General features: G+C 45.5%; 1 protein-coding gene across 1 annotated transcript in view; it reads left to right on the plus strand.

The window, feature by feature from the left end:
* The window catches only part of ARHGAP31 (Rho GTPase activating protein 31), a 411,862-nt gene that overhangs the window by 326,081 nt on the left and 62,397 nt on the right, over positions 1-23,384 (plus strand). The window contains exon 7 of the mRNA XM_069202778.1: positions 19,030-19,228. Within this exon, the coding sequence (XP_069058879.1) occupies positions 19,030-19,228 (199 nt within the window). The remainder of the gene's footprint in view (positions 1-19,029; positions 19,229-23,384) is intronic.

Here is a 23,384-nt window from a genome sequence, read left to right on the forward strand (position 1 = left end):
AAACTCTACAAAGGACTTGATCAAAAGGAATATCGACTGATCAAAAAACGTGCTAACATTTCTGAAACCCTTCTGACCGCTACACCTGGCCCATCACAGCGCTGACCCTGTGAACAAGTCCGCCTGTGATAGTGTCACAGATCAACAAGAAAACAAAATTGTGGCTTAAAAAATTTGAAGTGAATATGAAGTAATGAGGCTCAAGCATCGGTATTCAAAACTACTGTTGTCAGATCAAATCAGACCGCCAGAGAAGAACAGACCGGCTAAGCACATAAGCCTGTTTACACTTCATTGGTGCTCACTGTTTCTTGCATTTTAAGCTCATACACTTTCATTTTCTCCATTGTGCCTGCATTACTCCTCCACAGGATAGATCCCACGAGGCCGAGGGGGTGCCACCAATGCCTCGAACACACAGCATCCTTCCTTTATTTGGCCTGGCACTGCCCACCAGTTAAGCCGTTCTGGGGGGATGTGGTGCGCCACCTGGAGACCGCATGTGGAATACATATTCAGCAGGACCCCATGAGTCGTATATTGGGTGACGTAAAGCTGCGCAGGGGCAGGAAGGTGGACAATAAATTTACACAGCGGACACTACTCCTAGCAGAACGTAGGGTAGCAATTACCTGGATGGGCCAACTGGGCCAGAGTACTGGAAAAGGGATGTGCGAGAATGGGCGGTAGACAAGGAGGTTTGCCTTGGAAGATGTAGGTAGGACGATAGAGTTCTGGAGGACTTGCAGGTTTGGGACACATTCCTGACCAAGGAAGGAACGGACTCTGGTGGACTTCTCAGGAGACGAGGGTGGCACACTGGAAGAGCAGTGACTTAAACCTCAACAGTATCAGGAGGGAAGTAGGTGCAGACAGAAATGCACATGATACCTTTAACACCTCTTGTGTGCATAGGTACCATGTCATAATACCTTTTGGAGCTTGTGATCCACCAATAATCAATAATTTATATTAATGGCCTAAAGGGTAGGCCAGGACCTTTGACAGTGTCTGTTGGTCAGATCTGCGGGAGACTCATGCCAGATGCCTGCTTTCAGAAAACCATGGTGTGAAACAGTGATGTTTGTATCTAAAGGGTGTGGACATCGGAAACACTCATAAGCAGGGGTCTCCAACGTTTTGTATAATAAGAGCTACTTATGTTCATCAAAAAGCATTCTGTGTTACTAGTTATATTAGTGTTGTAATAGTGACAACATCAGACAAAATTGCATTAGTTGTCACCAAATGTAAGATTAATAGCAGTATTACTTTAGCGCATCACAAAAGGTTCCCAGCTGTAATGTAAAAAAAAAGCTTTGCTAATTGGAATGCCAGTATATGCTGCAAAGCCCCTGCATGAAAGTATATAAGCTCAAAATATATTTTGGAAATTCAGCTATTTTTCTCCAAACATCAGCTTATGAGTTCTGAAAATGCACACATTTTTGTACTGAATTCACAGTTTTGACGTACATAAATTCAGCCAATTACAAGTCTCTAATTTAGTAGGCTGAGATGCAGACAGGAGAGCTACTTACAGGTAGCTAGAGAGCTACCAGTAGCCCCTGAGCTGCTCGTTGGAGAAGCGTGTTCATAAGGCTGCAGATGTAAGTCATCTCTCACTTGTCAGACCCTGAGCACACATGTATTATAACATTTAGTGCAGAACATTTGTTTTGCCTGTTGACAAACTTCACATTTTAACTTCACCATGGAAGCTTTCCACCTCTTCCGGATAAGTAGCTGTCATTTTGAGTGACTTATGAGCTCAGTTACCCCTTAATATGTAGAAAATATGCATTTGATTTACAAGAGATAAAACAACCTACATGTTCTTTTCACATTTGCATTACCTCAGCCAAAGGTGTTGCAAGTTTGTGACTGCCCTTCATATGATGAAAGACATCTCTGGACATCGGTTATGTTACTTTTTCCCCACTCTATTTTTCCAGGATGTATTTCCTTCTTTTGGTGTTCGGAGAGGACCAAGATGGGTGTCCAGCGCTGGGTGGGTGATGCTATACGAAACTAAAAAATAGATCTGGGGTCAAGAGTGGTTTGTCCATACTCGCTTCTTAGCCATGGACTGTAGGGCACATGACCCTGCTTATCCCACTAGACATATTCATCACCCCTTCTTGTTCGTACTGCTCACTTGACGAAGGCCCCCCAATACCGGTACGAATCTGGCCAGGGCCTGCTTTAGTGCTGGTGGCTCCTGGTGCGACAGCCTTGTTTGGCACCTCCCCATGACCTCCTTCTCTATGAATTCCCTCACTACGACTCTCCAACAGTTCACCTCATCTCTCCATAGCCCCTCTCTGGCATACATTTCATCTGTTTAGCGCTACTCATCGTTCCTTCACACTGAGTTCTCTGATCTACATAGAATACGTTCTTTGCAGCAGGCACATTAACCCTCAGAGCTAATTAATGATGAGCCAAAGCTGCGATCAGACAAAATTCCGATGCTCACCATCAGGAACATTAATCACCAGAGTTCTCTTGCCATTTTTATTGTTGCCTGAAAACTGCTTGACTAACAAGGAAGTTCTTGTGCTTTTAAGTAAAAAGTCATTTTTAAACACAATGCTCCCTACCAAAGGTGTTGCCAGGTGCGGCTGCACCGGCCGCACTGCCCTAAAGCCGGCCCTGAATCTGGCTTCCTCGCCTGCAGCGCATGAAGTCATTTCAGTGAGACGCAGCAGATTCGCTGCATTTTATTGCTGCAGTGCTGTTTACTGAATCTGCAGCATTAAGGGCACCTCTGGAACAGAAGAGCACGTGCCCAATAACATTTAACATTCCAGAGACCAATGCTTGTCCTAAGTAAAGAGCAGCCAACTGTTTACAGAAAGCTCATCAAAGAAAGCTGCAATTTCTCTTCACACAATAAAGAATGAGAAAGCTAATTTGTACAGAGCCAGATATTTTGAAAATGTGGTGGTACAACTAAAGCTTCACCATAATCTGTACTAAGAGAATTATGCATTATTGTGCCTTTGCTTACATGCTAAGAAGGACACCTCTAATTTCAGAAGTGTGATGAATACAATATGCAAGTAAAAGTTACTTTCCAAATCTCTGTGAATGAACTTTCAATCAAAACTCTAAAGGAAACTGTTTGTATTGCTGAAAATACACATAAAACGTCCCCACAAAAGTCCACTTACAATTATCTATATTTTGTGCTGATTGCAACCTGTCTGATTGTTCTAACAACATAAATACAAAACTATTTTCACACTGCTTTTCTGATAAAGTTTTCTTTCTCTGATCTTATTACATGCAAAATATCTTTCATCACTAGTTCTCTTTTCGAAGGTTGACTACAGAGCACAAGACTAATTTAAAAAATATGTTCTTGCATCTGCGTTAAGTTAGCAGTGATGAGATGTCAATTACTGGAAAATGGGTCATCAGACAAAGCAAAATTTTCATTAGGTTCTGCATTACTTTTCATGATTTTTTTCTGCTTGAGTAGTATGTGCCAAATGGCAGCAAATACCTCCAACTACTTTAATTCTGCAGCACATAAAGGACTGTGAATTACACTCATAGGTGGTGATTACGGGTCTGGCAGACTCTAGACCGCCAGACTCACGGTGGCGTTCGGACTGCCACCAATGCAGCGGTCAGAACGCCACATTATGACCATGGCGGTCGTGCCGCGGTCAGACTGCCAGCACCGCCAGGATTAGTTGTCCCGGCGGTCTGGCGGTCATGGCAGTCCTAATCCACCAGGGCAGTGCTGCAAGCCGTGCTGCCCTGGGGATTACGACTTCGTTCTCTGCCAGCGATTTCACTATGGTAACACTGCCATGAAAAGGCAGGCGGAGAATGGGTACCCTCACTATATCACATGTGTTTATCACGTGACTGTAATACTGCATTACAGTAAAGGATGTAACCACTACATCCTTTGGTACGTTAGGTAAGTAGATGTGAAAAGAAGAATGGTAGATATAGTTACCATGGCAGTGTAGTCGTAGGTGATGTAGAGCAGTGGTTCTTAACCTTTTGACTTCTGTGGACCCCCACATAATCATTACTGGAGTCAGGCGACTCCCACCAAATCATTATTGGAATCCAAGGACCCCCTACTGAATCATTATTGAAATCCGGGGGGCCTGACCTCCGCAAGTTTGATGACTTGAACTGGAAGACAATAAACAAAAGTAGGGAAACACACATTCAACAAACAAATACACAAATGCTAAACTATTTTATTTAATTCACAAATAAATATAAAATATTCAGGGCCATATGTACGAACACATTTTCCCATAGACACAGAATGGGCAAAACTGCTTGCTACATCTGGCCCTCAAAATCTGAATGTTGATGGGAAAGTTGGAGCGCTACTACAGTACCCCAAAGGTGTCACAGTCCCCCAAAGGTCCCCGGACCACAGGTTAAGAACCACTGATGTAGAGGATTGTGAGAAAGTAGCCTCTTTCTAGCCTTGTTACCCCCACTTTTGGCCTGTTTGTGAGTGTATGTCAGGGTGTTTTCACTGTCTCACTGGGATCCTGCTAGCCAGGGCCCAGTGCTCATAGTGAAAACCCTATGTTTTCAGTATGTTTGTTATGTGTCACTGGGACCCTGCTAGTCAGGACCCCAGTGCTCATAAGTTTGTGGCCTATATGTGTGTGTTCCCTGTGTGGTGCCTAACTGTCTCACTGAGGCTCTGCTAACCAGAACCTCAGTGGTTATGCTCTCTCATTTCTTTCTAAATTGTCACTAACAGGCTAGTGACCAATTTTACCAATTTACATTGGCTTACTGGAACACCCTTATAATTCCCTAGTATATGGTACTGAGGTACCCAGGGTATTGGGGTTCCAGGAGATCCCTATGGGCTGCAGCATTTCTTTTGCCACCCATAGGGAGCTCTGACAATTCTTACACAGGCCTGCCACTGCAGCCTGAGTGAAATAACGTCCACGTTATTTCACAGCCATTTACCACTGCACTTAAGTAACTTATAAGTCACCTATATGTCTAACCTTTACCTGGTAAAGGTTAGGTGCAAAGTTACTTAGTGTGAGGGCACCCTGGCACTAGCCAAGGTGCCCCCACATTGTTCAGAGCCAATTCCCTGAACTTTGTGAGTGCGGGGACACCATTACACGCGTGCACTACATATAGGTCACTACCTATATGTAGCTTCACAATGGTAACTCCGAATATGGCCATGTAACATGTCTAAGATCATGGAATTGCCCCCTCTATGCCATCCTGGCATTGTTGGCACAATCCCCTGATCCCAGTGGTCTGTAGCACAGACCCTGGTACTGCCAAACTGCCTTTCCTAGGGTTTCACTGCAGCTGCTGCTGCTGCCAACCCCTCAGACAGGTTTCTGCCCTCCTGGGGTCAAGCCAGGCTTGTCCCAGGATGGCAGAAAAAGGACTTCCTCTGAGAGAGGGTGTTACACCCTCTCCCTTTGGAAAATGGTGTGAAGGCAGGGGAGGAGTAGCCTCCCCCAGCCTCTGGAAATGCTTTCTTGGGCACAGATGTGCCCAATTCTGCATAAGCCAGTCTACACCGGTTCAGGGACCCCTTAGCCCCTGCTCTGGCGCGAAACTGGACAAAGGAAAGGGGAGTGACCACTCCCCTGACCGGCACCTCCCCCGGGAGGTATCCAGAGCTCCTCCAGTGTGCTCCAGACCTCTGCCATCTTGGAAACAGAGGTGCTGCTGGCACACTGGACTGCTCTGAGTGGCCAGTGCCACCAGGTGACATCAGAGACTCCTTGTGATAGGCTCCTTCAGGTGTTGCTAGCCTATCCTCTCTCCTAAGTAGCCAAACCCTCTTTTCTGGCTATTTAGGGTCTCTGTCTCTGGGGAAACTTTAGATAACGAATGCAAGAGCTCATCCGAGTTCCTCTGCATCTCTCTCTTCACCTTCTGCCAAGGAATCGACTGCTGACCGCGCTGGAAGCCTGCAAAACTGCAACAAAGTAGCAAAGACGACTACTGCAACTCTGTAACGCTGATCCTGCCGCCTTCTCGACTGTTTTCCTGGTGGTGCATGCTGTGGGGGTAGTCTGCCTCCTCTCTGCACTAGAAGCTCCGAAGAAATCTCCCGTGGGTCGACGGAATCTTCCCCCTGCAACCGCAGGCACCAAAAAGCTGCATTACCGGTCCCTTGGGTCTCCTCTCAGCACGACGAGCGAGGTCCCTCGAATCCAGCAACTCTGTCCAATTGACCCCCACAGTCCAGTGACTCTTCAGTCCAAGTTTGGTGGAGGTAAGTCCTTGCCTCACCTCGCTAGACTGCATTGCTGGGAACCGCGACTTTTGCAGCTACTCCGGCCCCTGTGCACTTCCGGCGGAAATCCTTTGTGCACAGCCAAGCCTGGGTCCACGGCACTCTAACCTGCATTGCACGACTTTCTAAGTTGGTCTCCGGCGACGTGGGACTCCTTTGTGTAACTTCGGGTGAGCACCGTTTCACGCATCCTCGTAGGGCCTGTTTCTGGCACTTCTCCGGGTGCTACCTGCTGCTGAGAGGGCTCCTTGTCTTGCTCGACGTCCCCTCTCTCTCCTGGTCCAATTTGCGACCTCCTGGTCCCTCCAGGGCCACAGCAGCGTCCAAAAACGCTAACCGCATGATTTGCAGCTAGCAAGGCTTGTTGGCGTTCTTTCGGCGGGAAAACACTTCTGCACGACTCTCCATGACGAGAGGGATCCGTCCACCAAAGGGGAAGTCTCTAGCCCTTTTCGTTCCTGCAGAAACCTCAGCTTCTTCTGTCCAGTAGAAGCTTCTTTGCATCCACAGCTGGCATTTCCTGGGCATATGCCCATCTCCGACTTGCTTGTGACTTTTGGACTTGGTCCCCTTGTTCCACAGGTACCCTAGATTGGAAATCCACAGTTGTTGCATTGTTGGTTTGTGTCTTTCCTGCATTATTCCTCTAACACGACTTCTTTGTCTTTTGGGGAACTTTAGTGCACTTTGCACTCACTTTTCAGGGTCTTGGGGAGGGCTAATTTTCTAACTCTCACTATTTTCTAATAGTCCCAGCGACCCTCTACAAGGTCACATAGGTTTGGGGTCCATTCGTGGTTCGCATTCCACTTTTGGAGTATATGGTTTGTGTTGCCCCTATCCCTATGTGTCCCCATTGCATCCTATTGTAACTATACATTGTTTGCACTGTTTTCTAAGACTATACTGCATATTTTTGCTATTGTGTATATATATCTTGTGTATATTTCCTATCCTCTCACTGAGGGTACACTCTAAGATACTTTGGCATATTGTCATAAAAATAAAGTACCTTTATTTTTAGTATAACTGTGTATTGTGTTTTCTTATGATATTGTGCAAGTGACACTTGTGGTACTGTAGTAGCTTCACACGTCTCCTAGTTCAGCCTAAGCTGCTCTGCTAAGCTACCATTATCTGTCAGCCTAAGCTGCTAGACACCCTATACACTAATAAGGGATAACTGGGCCTGGTGCAAGGTGCAAGTACCCCTTGGTACTCACTACAAGCCAGTCCAGCCTCCTACATTGGTTGTGCAGCGGTGGGATAAGTGCTTTGAGACTACTTACCACTCTTGTCATTGTACTTTTCATAAGAGAAAAATATACAAAACAAGGTCAGTGTATATACACATAGCCAAAAGGTTTTGCATTTCCTCTTTTCACTCTTTTCTAAGTGCTGAAAAGTACTTCTAACTTTCTAAAAAGTTCTAAAAAGTTTAAAAAGTTTTTTTTTTTCTCTGTCTTTCTAAAAGCTCTGACAAACTTTTTTCTCTTTTTCTATCACTTTAACTCTCTCTAAAATGTCTGGCACAGGCCAAAATGTTGACCTGTCTAAGATTGCATATGATCACCTTAGCTGGAAAGGAGCAAGGAGTCTCTGCATAGAGAGAGGTTTGAGTGTAGGGAAGAATCCTTCCTTGGAATTGTTGCTTAATATGCTTAGAGAACAAGATAAGGCCATAGGGGCCACATCTGTTGAAAAAGTAGCAAATGTTTCCCAATCTGATTCAGGGACTCCCCCAGAAAAAGATTCAGGAAAGAAAGTTCCTAGCCTGCCCATTACAAGACAGTCTAGCATAGTTGGTACTGAGGTGGAGTCACATCATCCAGATGATGTGCTCTCACATTACACTGTCAGCCAAGCTGTTAGGGTGCCCTCTGTAAGGGACAGGGCTCCTTCTGTTCATTCCCATCATACCTCTGTATCTAGAAATGCCCCTCCCACCAACCCTGATGACAGATTGTTAGAAAGGGAACTCAATAAGTTGAGGGTGGAACAAACCAGACTGAAGCTTAAAAAGCAACAGCTGGATTTGGATAGACAGTCTTTAGAATTAGAGAAGGAAAGACAGACGTTGGGTTTAGAAACCCATGGTGGCAGCAGCAGTATTCCCCATAGTCATCCTGCAAAAGAGCATGATTCCAGGAATCTGCATAAGATAGTTCCCCCTTATAAGGAGGGGGATGACATTAACAAGTGGTTTGCTGCACTTGAGAGGGCCTGTGTTGTACAGGATGTCCCTCAAAGGCAGTGGGCTGCTATCCTATGGCTATCATTTAGTGGAAAAGGTAGGGATAGGCTCCTTACTGTGAAAGAAAGTGATGCCAATAATTTTACAGTACTTAAGAATGCACTCCTGGATGGTTATGGCTTAACCACTGAACAATACAGGATAAAGTTCAGAGAGCCCAAAAAGGAGTCTTCACAAGACTGGGTTGATTTCATTGACCATTCAGTGAAGGCCTTGGAGTGGTGGTTACATGGCAGTAAAGTTACTGATTATGACAGCCTGTATAACTTGATCCTGAGAGAGCATATTCTTAATAATTGTGTGTCTGATTTGTTGCACCAATACTTGGTGGACTCTGATCTGACCTCTCCCCAAGAATTGGGAAAGAAGGCAGACAAATGGGTCAGAACAAGGGTGAACAGAAAAGTTCATACAGGGGGTGACAAAGAGAACACTAAGAAGAAAGATGGTGAAAAATCTCAAGATAAGCATGGGGATAAGGGTAAAACCAAAGATCCCACTTCAAATCTTAAACACTCTTCAGGGGGTGGGGATAAAACAAATTCTTCCTCTTCTTCTCAACCTACACAATTTAAAAAGCCTTGGTGTTTTGTGTGTAAAAATAGAGGCCATAGGCCAGGGGATAAGTCCTGTCCAGGTAAACCCCCTGAGCCTACCACCACTAATACATCAAGCTCTAGTGCCCCTAGCAGTAGTGGTACTAGTGGTGGGACTGCTGGCAACAGTCAAGTTAAGGGTGTAGTTGGGTTCACTTATGGGTCCATAGTAGAAACTGGGGTAGTCAGTCCCAAGACAGTTTCTGTCACACCTAGTGGCATTGGCCTTGCCACACTGGCTGCGTGTCCCCTTACAATGGATAAGTACAGGCAGACAGTTTCAATAAATGGTGTTGAGGCCTTGGCCTACAGGGACACAGGTGCCAGTATCACTTTGGTGACTGACAACCTAGTGCACCCTGATCAACACATCATTGGACAACAGTATAAGATTATTGATGTCCATAACTCCACTAAGTTTCTTCCCTTAGCTATAATTCAGTTTAGTTGGGGTGGAGTTACTGGCCCTAAGCAGGTGGTGGTATCACCTAGCTTACCTGTAGATTGTCTCTTAGGTAATGACCTAGAGGCCTCAGGTTGGGCTGATGTAGAGTTTTATGCCCATGCAGCCATGCTGGGCATCCCAGAGGAATTGTTCCCTCTCATTTCTACTGAAATGAAAAAGCAAAGGAGAGAAGGCCTGAAAACTCAGGATCCCTCTCCAACAACAGGTAAAAGGGGTATCACAGTATCCCCTAACCACCCTACCATTCAGGATACCATTCCTGTGGTGGGAGAAACCTCTCCTGGGGTGGCTCCTGTTCCAAGGGAATCATCAGTTGGCAAAACTGTACTCCCTGAGGTAGAAGTACCTCTCTGTGGGATAACTAACGTTGGTGAGAAAAAGAGCACCATTTTAGTTAACATGGAGCATCCCTCCAACCCTCCCAGAGAAACTTTAGTGCAGAAACTCTGCACTGCCTCACAACACTTAGGACAGCATCCCTGCCCTAGTGTGGAGCTCATAGGACAGCATCCCTGCCCTGCTCCAACCCAAGAGAAACAGCATCCCTGTTCTCTCTTCCAGCCATATGGACAAAGTTTTTGCCCAGCTATGGCTTTTCTGAGACAGCATCCCTGTCTGGCATTTCCATCACTACAAATAGGTTCAGTGGACAATTCCCACTGCTCTAAACTAAAACTTACTGATAGAAACTCTGAAAATACATCTTCACATTGTTACTTAGCTAAAAAAACTTCAAACAGGGTGGTTTACATCCCCACAGGGAAGTAACCATATAGTGGATGATAAAGGGAGTAACCAGTCTATTGCAGAGCTACTCTCTACTTATCACCACTTAGACAATAAAGTCTCAACTGGCCAAGGTTAGCCTTATTGTCCTTCGTTTGGGGGGGGTTGTGTGAGAAAGTAGCCTCTTTCTAGCCTTGTTACCCCCACTTTTGGCCTGTTTGTGAGTGTATGTCAGGGTGTTTTCACTGTCTCACTGGGATCCTGCTAGCCAGGGCCCAGTGCTCATAGTGAAAACCCTATGTTTTCAGTATGTTTGTTATGTGTCACTGGGACCCTGCTAGTCAGGACCCCAGTGCTCATAAGTTTGTGGCCTATATGTGTGTGTTCCCTGTGTGGTGCCTAACTGTCTCACTGAGGTTCTGCTAACCAGAACCTCAGTGGTTATGCTCTCTCATTTCTTTCTAAATTGTCACTAACAGGCTAGTGACCAATTTTACCAATTTACATTGGCTTACTGGAACACCCTTATAATTCCCTAGTATATGGTACTGAGGTACCCAGGGTATTGGGGTTCCAGGAGATCCCTATGGGCTGCAGCATTTCTTTTGCCACCCATAGGGAGCTCTGACAATTCTTACACAGGCCTGCCACTGCAGCCTGAGTGGAATAACGTCCACGTTATTTCACAGCCATTTTACACTGCACTTAAGTAACTTATAAGTCACCTATATGTCTAACCTTTACCTGGTAAAGGTTAGGTGCAAAGTTACTTAGTGTGAGGGCACCCTGGCACTAGCCAAGGTGCCCCCACATTGTTCAGAGCCAATTCCCTGAACTTTGTGAGTGCGGGGACACCATTACATGCGGGCACTACATATAGGTCACTACCTATATGTAGCTTCACAATGGTAACTCCGAATATGGCCATGTAACATGTCTAAGATCATGGAATTGCCCCGTCTATGCCATCCTGGCATTGTTGGCACAATCCCATGATCCCAGTGGTCTGTAGCACAGACCCTGGTACTGCCAAACTGCCTTTCCTAGGGTTTCACTGCAGCTGCTGCTGCTGCCAACCCCTCAGACAGGTTTCTGCCCTCCTGGGGTCAAGCCAGGCTTGTCCCAGGATGGCAGAACAAAGGACTTCCTCTGAGAGAGGGTGTTACACCCTCTCCCTTTGGAAAATGGTGTGAAGGCAGGGGAGGAGTAGCCTCCCCCAGCCTCTGGAAATGCTTTCTTGGGCACAGATGTGCCCAATTCTGCATAAGCCAGTCTACACCGGTTCAGGGACCCCTTAGCCCCTGCTCTGGCGCGAAACTGGACAAAGGAAAGGGGAGTGACCACTCCCCTGACCTGCACCTCCCCTGGGAGGTGTCCAGAGCTCCTCCAGTGTGCCATCTTGGAAACAGAGGTGCTGCTGGCACACTGGACTGCTCTAAGTGGCCAGTGCCACCAGGTGACGTCAGAGACTCCTTGTGATAGGCTCCTTCAGGTGTTGCTAGCCTATCCTCTCTCCAAAGTAGCCAAACCCTATTTTCTGGCTATTTAGGGTCTCTGTCTCTGGGGAAACTTTAGATAACGAATGCAAGAGCTCATCCGAGTTCCTCTGCATCTCTCTCTTCACCTTCTGCCAAGGAATCGACTGCTGACCGCGCTGGAAGCCTGCAACACTGCAACAAAGTAGCAAAGACGACTACTGCAACTCTGTAACGCTGATCCTGCCGCCTTCTCTACTGTTTTCCTGGTGGTGCATGCTGTGGGGGTAGTCTGCCTCCTCTCTGCACTAGAAGCTCCGAAGAAATCTCCTGTGGGTCGACGGAATCTTCCCCCTGCAACCGCAGGCACCAAAAAGCTGCATTACCGGTCCCTTGGGTCTCCTCTCAGCACGACGAGCGAGGTCCCTCGAATCCAGCAGCTCTGTCCAAGTGACCCCCACAGTCCAGTGACTCTTCAGTCCAAGTTTGGTGGAGGTAAGTCCTTGCCTCACCTCGCTAGACTGCATTGCTGGGAACCGCGACTTTTGCAGCTACTCCGGCCCCTGTGCACTTCCGGCGGAAATCCTTTGTGCACAGCCAAGCCTGGGTCCACGGCACTCTAACCTGCATTGCACGACTTTCTAAGTTGGTCTCCGGCGACGTGGGACTCCTTTGTGTAACTTCGGGTAAGCACTCTTTCACGCATCTTCGTAGGGCCTGTTTCTGGCACTTCTTTGGGTGCTACCTGCTGCTGAGAGGGCTCCTTGTCTTGCTCGACGTCCCCTCTCTCTCCTGGTCCAATTTGCGACCTCCTGGTCCCTCCAGGGCCACAGCAGCGTCCAAAAACGCTAACCGCACGATTTGCAGCTAGCAAGGCTTGTTGGCGTTCTTTTGGCGGGAAAACACTTCTGCACGACTCTCCACGGCGAGAGGGATCCGTCCACCAAAGGGGAAGTCTCTAGCCCTTTTCGTTCCTGCAGAAACCTCAGCTTCTTCTGTCCAGTAGAAGCTTCTTTGCATCCACAGCTGGCATTTCCTGGGCATATGCCCATCTCCGACTTGCTTGTGACTTTTGGACTTGGTCCCCTTGTTCCACAGGTACCCTAGATTGGAAATCCACAGTTGTTGCATTGTTGGTTTGTGTCTTTCCTGCATTATTCCTCTAACACGACTTCTTTGTCTTTTGGGGAACTTTAGTGCACTTTGCACTCACTTTTCAGGGTCTTGGGGAGGGCTAATTTTCTAACTCTCACTATTTTCTAATAGTCCCAGCGACCCTCTACAAGGTCACATAGGTTTGGGGTCCATTCGTGGTTCGCATTCCACTTTTGGAGTATATGGTTTGTGTTGCCCCTATCCCTATGTGTCCCCATTGCATCCTATTGTAACTATACATTGTTTGCACTGTTTTCTAAGACTATACTGCATATTTTTGCTATTGTGTATATATATCTTGTGTATATTTCCTATCCTCTCACTGAGGGTACACTCTAAGATACTTTGGCATATTGTCATAAAAATAAAGTACCTTTATTTTTAGTATAACTGTGTATTGTGTTTTCTTATGATATTGTGCAAGTGACACTTGTGGTACTGTAGTAGCTTCACACGTCTCCTAGTTCAGCCTAAGCTGCTCTGCTAAGCTACCATTATCTATCAGCCTAAGCTGCTAGACACCCTATACACTAATAAGGGATAACTGGGCCTGGTGCAAGGTGCAAGTACCCCTTGGTACTCACTACAAGCCAGTCCAGCCTCCTACAAGGATGCTTTATTATTGCAGGTCAGTATTTTCTTCGCCCAAATGGTGTGATACTGTCTTCATAGTTGAACATGGCATCATCTAGATGGGCATTTTTAGAACAATACACAAAGACTGTTATGTCCATTAAGGCCACTATACAAATGTAATTGCTTACATACTCAATCACTCATATTATTTTTTAGGTCTAGCCTTTGACACCTCTTTAGGTTTATTGAAAGACTATTGTTTTTTTTTCTTCCAAAAACGTAATGCATAACGTACATAACGTTTGGGGGTTTTCGTCAGCAGGCTTTATGCATTGGTCAATTAAGCTGTCATTCACATTTTGTTTGCGACCACCACAGCGTACGGCATGAAGCAGTGAGTCCGCCCACAATATCCATTGACTCTCTTCACATTGAGTGACTGCACAACACCTGTGCACATTAATCACAGCTGCCTAAACATACGTGTTTTCTCTTCAGTGACAAAGCTAGTTCAAACTGTGCTTTTTTTTTTTTTATATTAAATACCGTCTATTTATTTTGTATGCACCTTGGCTGCTCAGCTACATAGGGATTTATTTGCCATCTGCTTTTTTAATTTGCTGGTATAGAGTGCTTAAGAGACATTGTAATCATTGTAGCTGCCTGTGATTTGGTCAGATTGTTATTTTTTCTTGTCTCCACCGCAAACAATAACACTAACAAAATGTACTGAGCTGCTTATGGGTTGTCATATGAAAAACAGAATTGGTAAAGCAGCCACATCACTCAGTGTTTTTCAGATTTCGCATTTTTATTGCAAACATGCCAGCCATGTTTAGGTGGTGGCATATTTTTCATTTTTTTGGTACATAGTTGCAGTATTTTTTTTACTTCAAACGTCATACCAGTCTGCCAAAGTCAGACTTATTGCCTTTGCCAATGCTTGTTGCCAATGTTTCCAGGATGAGCCAGACGTGTGTGGGTTTTCGCAGTGTGCATCAGCTGCAGTATTTTGGATCAGGTGGTCTTGCTAGTGGCTGCAGCTTGCTGTGGCTTCTGGGTCTATAAACTGGTTGGCTAGCGGCCAGTTCTGGAAGGAAATAGAACTTGAACCAGTAACTGCCTCAGACTACAGTCAAGACTCCCTCCGGCCACTCCTGTTCACCAGGATCTTGCACAGGTCTTTTTTGTCTGCAGGTTAAGATTGGAACAGTTAATCTTGTCAATAGCCGCATTCTTTTCTTCGCTGCTGTGCTCCAGCAGTGGGCATCTGCCTTGGTCAGGGGGTGCCCTCTATAGTAGGTCTGATCAACATTACCAATCTGTACCAATAGGCAATATGGCACCACATTCCTGTCCCTCCCTCTCTCTTGCTGCTTCTGCTATAAAACGCCGCTTTACTAGATCAGACTAGTTACTCTGTGGTACAACTAGAATATTCCCCTTTGACGTTGTCAATCCTTGATCTGGCTAAAGTTTTCTGAGAATCACAGAAGTAGTGTCCGTCTTCTGTTTCCTAACTCTTGATTTGCTTAGTGTTGCATTAAGAATACATAGTCAGGTAAAGTTCTGGGGCCGTTCTTTTAATTTACAAATAGAGTCTATAAACATGTACAGTTTCTGCTGAATATTTCTAGACTCTGTTTGAGAGATCTGTGCAGAAACCTTAGTTGTAACTGTGCAAACTCTTAGCTCATGTAACTCAGTGATGATCACAAACACCTTCCAATGCACTCCAGAGGAAATGTTTGAAGATCCTCCCCTATGGCTGAATGGTACGTGTTCCTCTCCTGAAGAAGAGGTTGGAGAAATATAAAAATACCTTTACACAGAAAATATTCTGCACTATGGTGATGGACCTGTCCCTGCTCCTCCCCGTTTCTCAAAAAAACCAAAAGGATTGTTTCAACTGCATCTTTGCAAGGAGTATCAGGTCTAAAGAAAAAACAATTCTCTTTCCTCAGTCCTCCATCTGTAATGGTATCTTGTTGCAATTCTTACTCTCTGCGCGACCTGTGTCTCAATCCAGACATTCTAAATGACAATTTCAGTGACTTGCACGTAGAACCCATTTGGTCCTACAACATGACAGACAGAGAAGTCTTATTTTCAGAGCTTAGTCATACAGAAATCAATCTAAATACTCAAAATCATTTATTCAAGAATTCAGAGTGCAAAGCTCAGTTAAAGTACAGAAGTAAATTGTAAAACTCAGTAAAGTTCAAGTCAGGAAAACACAAAGCATTAAATGGGTGAGCAATTCAGCTTAGATTTGCCTCCGGGGGGTCAGTTGGGAAAGGCTCTATCATATATGCAAAGGAACACCCTTTAACAGGGTTCTAAACAAAGGAGTTCAGGCGTTTACTGTGGTTGTACATGGTTCAGAGGAACTGAACCCAATCGAAATTAAGCAGAGAGAAAACGTTGCAAATGAATACGTTTGGAAAAACTCTCCCAATTCTTCACTGCAGACAGAGTTTCTCACCGACACCACCCGTGCTGGAACAAATATTGTTACATAGTGTGTTATTTTACTGAGGCAGCTGGTTGCAAACTTGAATTTGTACAATTTATTTATTCTGAACAGCTTGTGAAGGCCACAGTCCTTCCCCATGACGCACATTCATCCTTAATTCTACTGAAACATGAATATATAAGTTTATTCAGGTGGCACTGAAATACCATAAACAAGATGGAGTGCGGCTTAACATCCCCGTTAGTCAAAGGTTGAGTTTTCGGAGCATGCACAGCATTACATGTCAGAAAAAAACATCTTTAGAATTTAAAATAGACATTCCAGAATGTTCCTTTGCTTGATGATGTCACTGGTTCTGAGACCTAGAACATTGTAAGAAATTGGGTTATTGGTTGAGAGGGGTGGAAGCCCCACTCAGGTAACAACCACAGTCCTCGTCGGTGAACCAAAGAAACGTCACTAAATTAGCCCATGCTTAACACTCTGGCAGGGTGGCATAAAAGTAGTCAGGCTTAACTTAGAGGCAATGTGTAAAGTATTTATGCAGCACACAAACGGTAACAAAATGAAAACTCAACACAAGAAAAATCTCAACCTAATCTAGAAAAGTAGGGTACATTTTAGTAAATAAAGAGCTACCAGAAGGACCAAAATGCAATCAGTAGAACCAAAGGTATTCTGTTTCAAAGTTTTAGGGAGAAATAGTATTTAAAACCACAAAGAATCACTTGCGGATATCTGGTCATGCTAGGCCGCGGAAAAGTCACAAGTTCAGGCTGACCGCAGTGCAGCGCGGGTTCGATACTGGGACCAGGTAAGTCCCACTGAAGAATTACCTTCTGAGTCTGGCGCGAAGAGCTCCGTACCCCGTGGAGGTGGACACAAGGAGCTGTTAGAGTGCCGGGGATGGTTGTCGCTGTGGCATGATGAGCCAGTGGGGCATCGCGGATGATCGTTGCTGTAGCGCCACGCTAGTGGTGCCATGGGCTGTCATTGGTGTAGTGTGAAGTGTGGCTCTTGTGTTGCTGGTCGTTGCTGGCGGTCGCTGTTGCGAGAAGAGCAGGTGTTTCTGGAGCTTAGCTTTGGCAGTGATCATGGGCAGCAGAGTGTTGCCACGAACTAGCCTGTTTGTGGTTGCGAGAAGCTTAACTTCAGGCTTCTCACCTTTTATTTTAGGATGAGTACACTGTGATGCCAGCCAAGGGTCCACGTACTGGGAGGCACCTCTTGGGGATCAGGGCCTCACTCCAGCAGACACCAGCAGAGCTCACGCAGGTCCATTTACTGTTACAGGCAGGTCCAGTTGCACCAGGTCAGGTGCACAGTTGCAGGAACACCCCTGAAGCTTGTTGGTACCCTCTGGGTCAAACAGGAGGTCAGCCAACTGACACTTGAGTCACTCTGGTTAGCATAGGATGAAGGCAAGAAGGTCCAGTCTTTCTTCTCAGACAGCAAGGAAGTCCTTCAAGCAGCAGGCCAATCTTCTGGCAGCAGGGCAGTCTTACTTATCTAAATTCCACAGGTACAAGTGTGTTCTGATGAGTGGCTCTAGGGGTCCAAATTTATACCTGGTGCCAGCCTTAATGTGGGGGGCTTCCTATGACAAAAGGCAGGGCGGGTCTGGTGTCAGGTTCCTTTGTGTGTGTGTGTGAGGCAAAGCCCTTGAAAGTGTAAGTGGGGCTGAGTACAGCTCCTTCTTAATCATCCTCTCAATATGACCCATCCTATCCACACCTAAGGCCCCTTTGTGCTGCTTGTTACTGTCTGGAAGCAATACACAAACCCCAACAGCAGAGCCATTCACATTCATATGACCCAGGACACTGGCAGAAGACACAGTCGGGTAGGACAAGAAAATACCAACTTTCTAAAGGGGGAATTTTCAGAAGTGTAACTTAAAATATGACTTCCCCATTAAAGAGGGTTTTGAATTACAATTCATTTGAGTGTAAAAGGTATATCTCTATCTGCTCCCAATCTAAAGTTGGCACGTATTCAATGCTAATGAGCTAATCTAGAGTCTGTGGTAGAGATGGGCCTTGTAACACTAAAAAACAACTTTAACTTAAACACACATGTTCTACTTTTTAAATAAAGTGCACCCTGCCCTATGCACCTTTAGGGCCTAACTTTGGATGGCTCATAAGGATTAAAAACAAAGGGTTAAGCCTGACTGAAGGTGTATTTTGCCAGGTCGAAATGGGAGTTTAAAACTGCACCACTGGCTGCAGTGGCCGGCGTGAGACATGCTTTAAAGTGCTTCTGTAGTGGGTGATACAATGGGTCTGCTGTCCACTAATAGCATTTATTTTAAGGCCCCTGGGTACAAGAAGAACCATTCACTAGGGACTTACAGGTAAGTTAAATGTACTGCTCAGGTGTGTGTCAATTGTACCATGTTTTAGGGATAGAGAGCACAAGTTATTTACCACTGGTAAGCAGGAGAAAAAAAGTCCACAGAGTCCTAATACCAACAAAAATGGGAGCAGCGACAGAAGGCAAAGAGTTGGGGGGTCATCGTGCAAAAAAGACCGGGTCCAAAAAACATCATTCACAGACCTTCTCCTTTTAAAATTATGACAACACAAGCTCTTTGTAATGTGTGACACTCAAATTGTTGCTGCCAAGTAGGGTGGGTGCTGACATGGACAACATGTTAGGCCTGACAAGCTAGTTTTTCGTTTTACTACAAGCCTCTATAGTTCACTATTGACTGGTGCGATGTTAACCAAAGACCTGATCTCCATAACCACATATTATAGGAGCAGCAGACCATCTTAACAAGGGGAGTTAGTTCCAAACTTTAGTGCTTCTCTTCAATAATAATGTTTTTTTTTACCTATATTCACATTAGCATGCGTGCGTTCCTATAATCTGCAGAAACAGCGCTATATCAAGTCTGGTTGTATATATGTGCCTGGTTATTTGAAAGACAACTCGGGTTTTAGCCCAAAATTGTCGTTTTAGAGAGTTTGCACAAAATCGTCATACTTTCTAAAACCTCTGCCCTTTCTTCATTTGTTTGCAGATTGCAAAACCATTGTGAAGTGCATGACCCTGCCGTCGATGTCCACGCCCATGAAGCTGGTGAGCCTAGAAGAAGCCCAGGCGCGCAGTCTCGCTGCGACCCATCCGGCCCGCAAAGAGAGGCGGGAAAACAGTTTGCCGGAAATTGGCCCCGTTCCCGGAACCTTCTTCCACACTGTCATCGACCTTCCTGATAACAAGTAAGAACCACCTGAGTAACTGACACTTCAGACGTGGAATGATCACAGTCATTAACCACTTTACCAGCGAGCGAACTAGCCAAGTTACAACCTGCTGTACAGTTGGTGGACTAGTTAACTAAACTTACTGAGCAACCAACAGACTGAATGGTCAGCTAAAGTTAAATAGTTAGATATATTATGACCAACTACACACAACATGCCCTGCACCCAGCCCCCATCCTGCATGGCCCTGGCACCAAACGCCTTGTCTACTTGGCTTTGGAATCTGAGTATGATCTGCTGGCAACCTCTGTGCCCAGTGCCAGTGCCTTGGCTCTTTGCTACAGAATGTGGTGCATGGCTTTGCTTCTAGTTATCCCCTGTGCCCATCCCCTATGCCACCCAAATCTGCTAAAGATGGCATTACCTGTGCACCGCTTCCTATGAGTGTGGAGTGTGGCTTCTGGTCATTCCCTGTGCCCAGGACCCATGCCCCCAAAGCCTGCTGTACATGACCTTTGGCCTCCGGCACTAAGCTGTGGATACAGCATTCTGCTTGTGCAGCCTTTGTCCATGCACAGCAGGCTCAGAGCACAAGGTGTGGCCATCGAGTACGCTCAGCAACTAGTCCACGCACTTCCGAACCCGCTGCGCAAAGGCCTTTGGCCATGAGCCAGAAGTTCTGGGGTCCCACGGCTTGTAAATGCAAATACTTTTTATGGTAGCTCGTTTTTGGTTGCCTCTCCACTTTGTCAGTTCAAGAAACAAATTTAGATTCACTGTTTTGTTCTCAAGCATTCGATACAAATGTACGTTTTTTTTGTTTTTTGGGGGGGCGGAGTGGCAGGTATGATTTTCCATCTTACTGTGTTGCCCTCCAATCCCTGCAGCAGTTGGGTACGACCCAGTACTCACCAGCGTGAGAACAGTTTTCATTTTATGATGGCACCAGGTACACAATTTTCAATCTGTGACATGTTCTCAGACTGTATTAGAACAGTTCCAGAGCTATGCTATAGCCCAGTCCGAGGTGATGCAAACAAGCATTTGATTGATGATTTAACCTACCAAAAGTGCCCCAACGTACTCTGAAAGCAACGTTGCAGGTCATTTGGCAACCCTGGTAATTACTCCTAGAACCAGCTTAGTTTTGTAATAACTGGAACACTGTGCCACACAACTAGTAGACGAAGAATGTCTGGAACAGGTTGCCACTATCAGGTCAACTGCAGAAGAAGGAAGTTTAATAATATATTTAATTTCAATGTGCACTTGTGGTATTCTCTTCTGAAAATTTGACTAGCAGAATTATTCTCTCTCCGTTGAGCAGCTTCGGGCACCCATAAAATGTGCTTTTCACTTATTTATTTGAGACTGGGTAGTGCCCTAACTTTACCTGCACCTCAGAGAGCAGTCTTGGGTGAAGACTTACAGTGCCATCTAGAAAACATCCAAGCAAGAGACTTAGCAATATGTTAATGTGTCCAGGATTCAGGTATCCATGTCGCTAGTTTGGCAATGTGAATCTGTTATTGCCAGGGCCACTGGAATTATGCATCAGGCGAGGGCCAAATTATGCGACAGGGTTGAGTAAATTATGCGGGAAGAATGGGTAAATTATGCAGCATAATGCGGCACATTTTGTAATAGCATTACGTAATTATTTCATCAGTTTTATTCTTGGTAACCCTGTCTGGGCATTGGTTGCGTCTTATTAATACCAGTTTAATACACAAATATCGCACAAGGTAACATAAAGTTGGCATATTGAGGTTTGCGAAGGGCATTTCAATGAGTGGCAACACGTGTCCCTGCATTTTTAGTAATTTGTGAACCGTTTGAGCTAGAAACACATTTTTCAAATAGAATCTGCAGATTATGCGGCAGATGATGGATTATGTGTCAATTGCAGCAAATACATATCTATGCAAAAAGTGCAGCGTCTGCACAATTGCATAATTCCAGTGGCCCTGGTTATAGCTTCACATAGGCCTTCCCACAGTGCTGCAGTCCAGTGGTGGGTGCTCGGACAAGGCAACCACTTTTTAAGGTAATCACCCTGTGGGGGGTTGATTCGCGAGCAGACCATCCCACTGATGCCCACCAAGTTGGCGCCATCTTTGGATGCTTTCAAATGCGTCACATTTTGATCTAGGAAGACTTTTCCTCCTGTATATAGTGGTCAGAGATGTTTTTAGACTTTCCAGGATATCTCGAAAACTAGGAGACAGAAGAGGATAGCAGAAAGTTAGGGTACAACTGTGTTTTCCTTTGTGTCTGACAATAGGTTAAATGAAACCAGTGCTTAATCTGTGCTTGTTGTTTCCGGTGCTGGGCACCAGCACTTATTTTTGAGAGCTGGCACTTATTTTTCTGCCTCAAGCATTTACTACGAGCAAAGGACACATATAGGAAAGACGGAGGAAGAGAAAAACGAGAAAGCGTCACAAAGGTAGAAAGCAGAAAGCTGGAAGAGTGAGCTGAGGGGGCAGGGAGTGGCTGTAAATGGATTAAAGAGGCCCGAGAAGGCTTCAGGATTACGCTCCCTCAGTATTCCGTGCTCGCACGTTTAATTGCAGGAGCTGCGTGTTTAAGAGGAGGGCTTTGGGCACCGGCACATTTTTATTTACAAATTAAGCATTGAATGAAACATTTGCACGTTGCTTCTTCCCAGGAGCTCAGAGGCACCGAGATCACTCCAGATCGCTAAACTAGAAAGAGGGGCATAATCACTACGTGTAATCAATTCACCTCTCAGGAGCCTGGTAATCACAGTTGTAGAAAATGCCTTGAATTGATTTTTTATTTATTTAGCTTTAGGAATAAATTCAAGGCATGTTCCACAACGGACCAGAAGAAGGGGGTGGGGAGTATATAGACCACCTTAGAAATTGGTGGATTTGGTCACGACGAAGAAGCTACAGATGGTTGATCGTGTTCCATTCAGAACCTCACAGGCACAAACACAAACATACATGTATGCAGACACACATTCATGTAGGCAGGCACGCACACGCAGCACACCTGGAGCTTTTCTCTGTGAGATTCCGCTCTCTGTTCTTTACCGGAAGTGTATTATAGTGTCAGCCCTCCCCCCTCTAGTGAGAGGAGTCACTGCCCCAGTGACACCCGCCGGTTTTTATTTAACTCCGTCTGTAACCAAGAAAGGAGAGCAAGGTGGAAGGAAGTGAGCAAAGCAGGGTGTATTGTGACGGAATAGTGAGCCTGGTCGCCTTGATATGACGTCATATGTTTGATATCAGGACAATACTGACATCAGTGAATCCTTCATATAATTTGATATCTGCTATTAGCGCTCCAGGATCACTGGCAGTATACACCACTGTTGGCGTAATCTAACAATCCCCTTCTGACAATTTATTGAAGTTACCTTCACCTGACATAGGGAAAAAGCACAATCCTTTCACGTTTTGTGTACAGGTATTTGTTCACCCTGGCCTCGCACCATTAAAGTACACCTGGCCTTGCACATTATAGTACATCTGGCTTTGCAGCATTATAGTACACCTGGCCTTGCACCATTAAAATGCACCTGGTCTTGCAGCATTATAGTACACCTGGCCTTGCAGCATTAGAGTACACCTGGCCTTGCACATTAAAGTACACCTGGCCACGCACCATTAAAGTGCTCCTGGCCTTGAAGCATTAAAGTGCTCCTGGCCTTGAAGCATTATAGTACACCTGGTCTTGCCCATTAAAGTACACCTGGCCTCGCACCATTAAAGTGCACCTGGCCTTGCACCATTAAAGTGCTCCTGGCCTTGCAGCATTATAGTACACCTGGTCTTGCCCATTAAAGTACACCTGGCCTTGCACCATTAAAGTGCACCAGGCCTTGCACCATTAAAGTGCACCTGGCCTTGAAGCATTATAGTACCCCTGACCATGCACATTAAAGTACACCTGGCCTTGCAGCATTAGAGTACACCTAAACTTGCACCAGTAGAACTACAAATCCCAGAATGCAAAGTACACTGTGAGCTGTTTCTTGTGCAGAACATCCATAGGTGTCATACTCTTAACACCTTCAGTTTCCTGATGGCCATTGATATGCTTCATTTTGCTGGAGTCCAGTTTGACCTGTTAGTGGTATTTGAATGTGTTTCTTTCTGGGCATGGTAGAAGATTATTAGCATTCGCTAAATAGTTATAA

The sequence above is a fragment of the Pleurodeles waltl genome, chromosome 8 (assembly GCF_031143425.1).
Source record: "Pleurodeles waltl isolate 20211129_DDA chromosome 8, aPleWal1.hap1.20221129, whole genome shotgun sequence".
Classification (NCBI taxonomy): domain Eukaryota; kingdom Metazoa; phylum Chordata; class Amphibia; order Caudata; family Salamandridae; genus Pleurodeles; species Pleurodeles waltl.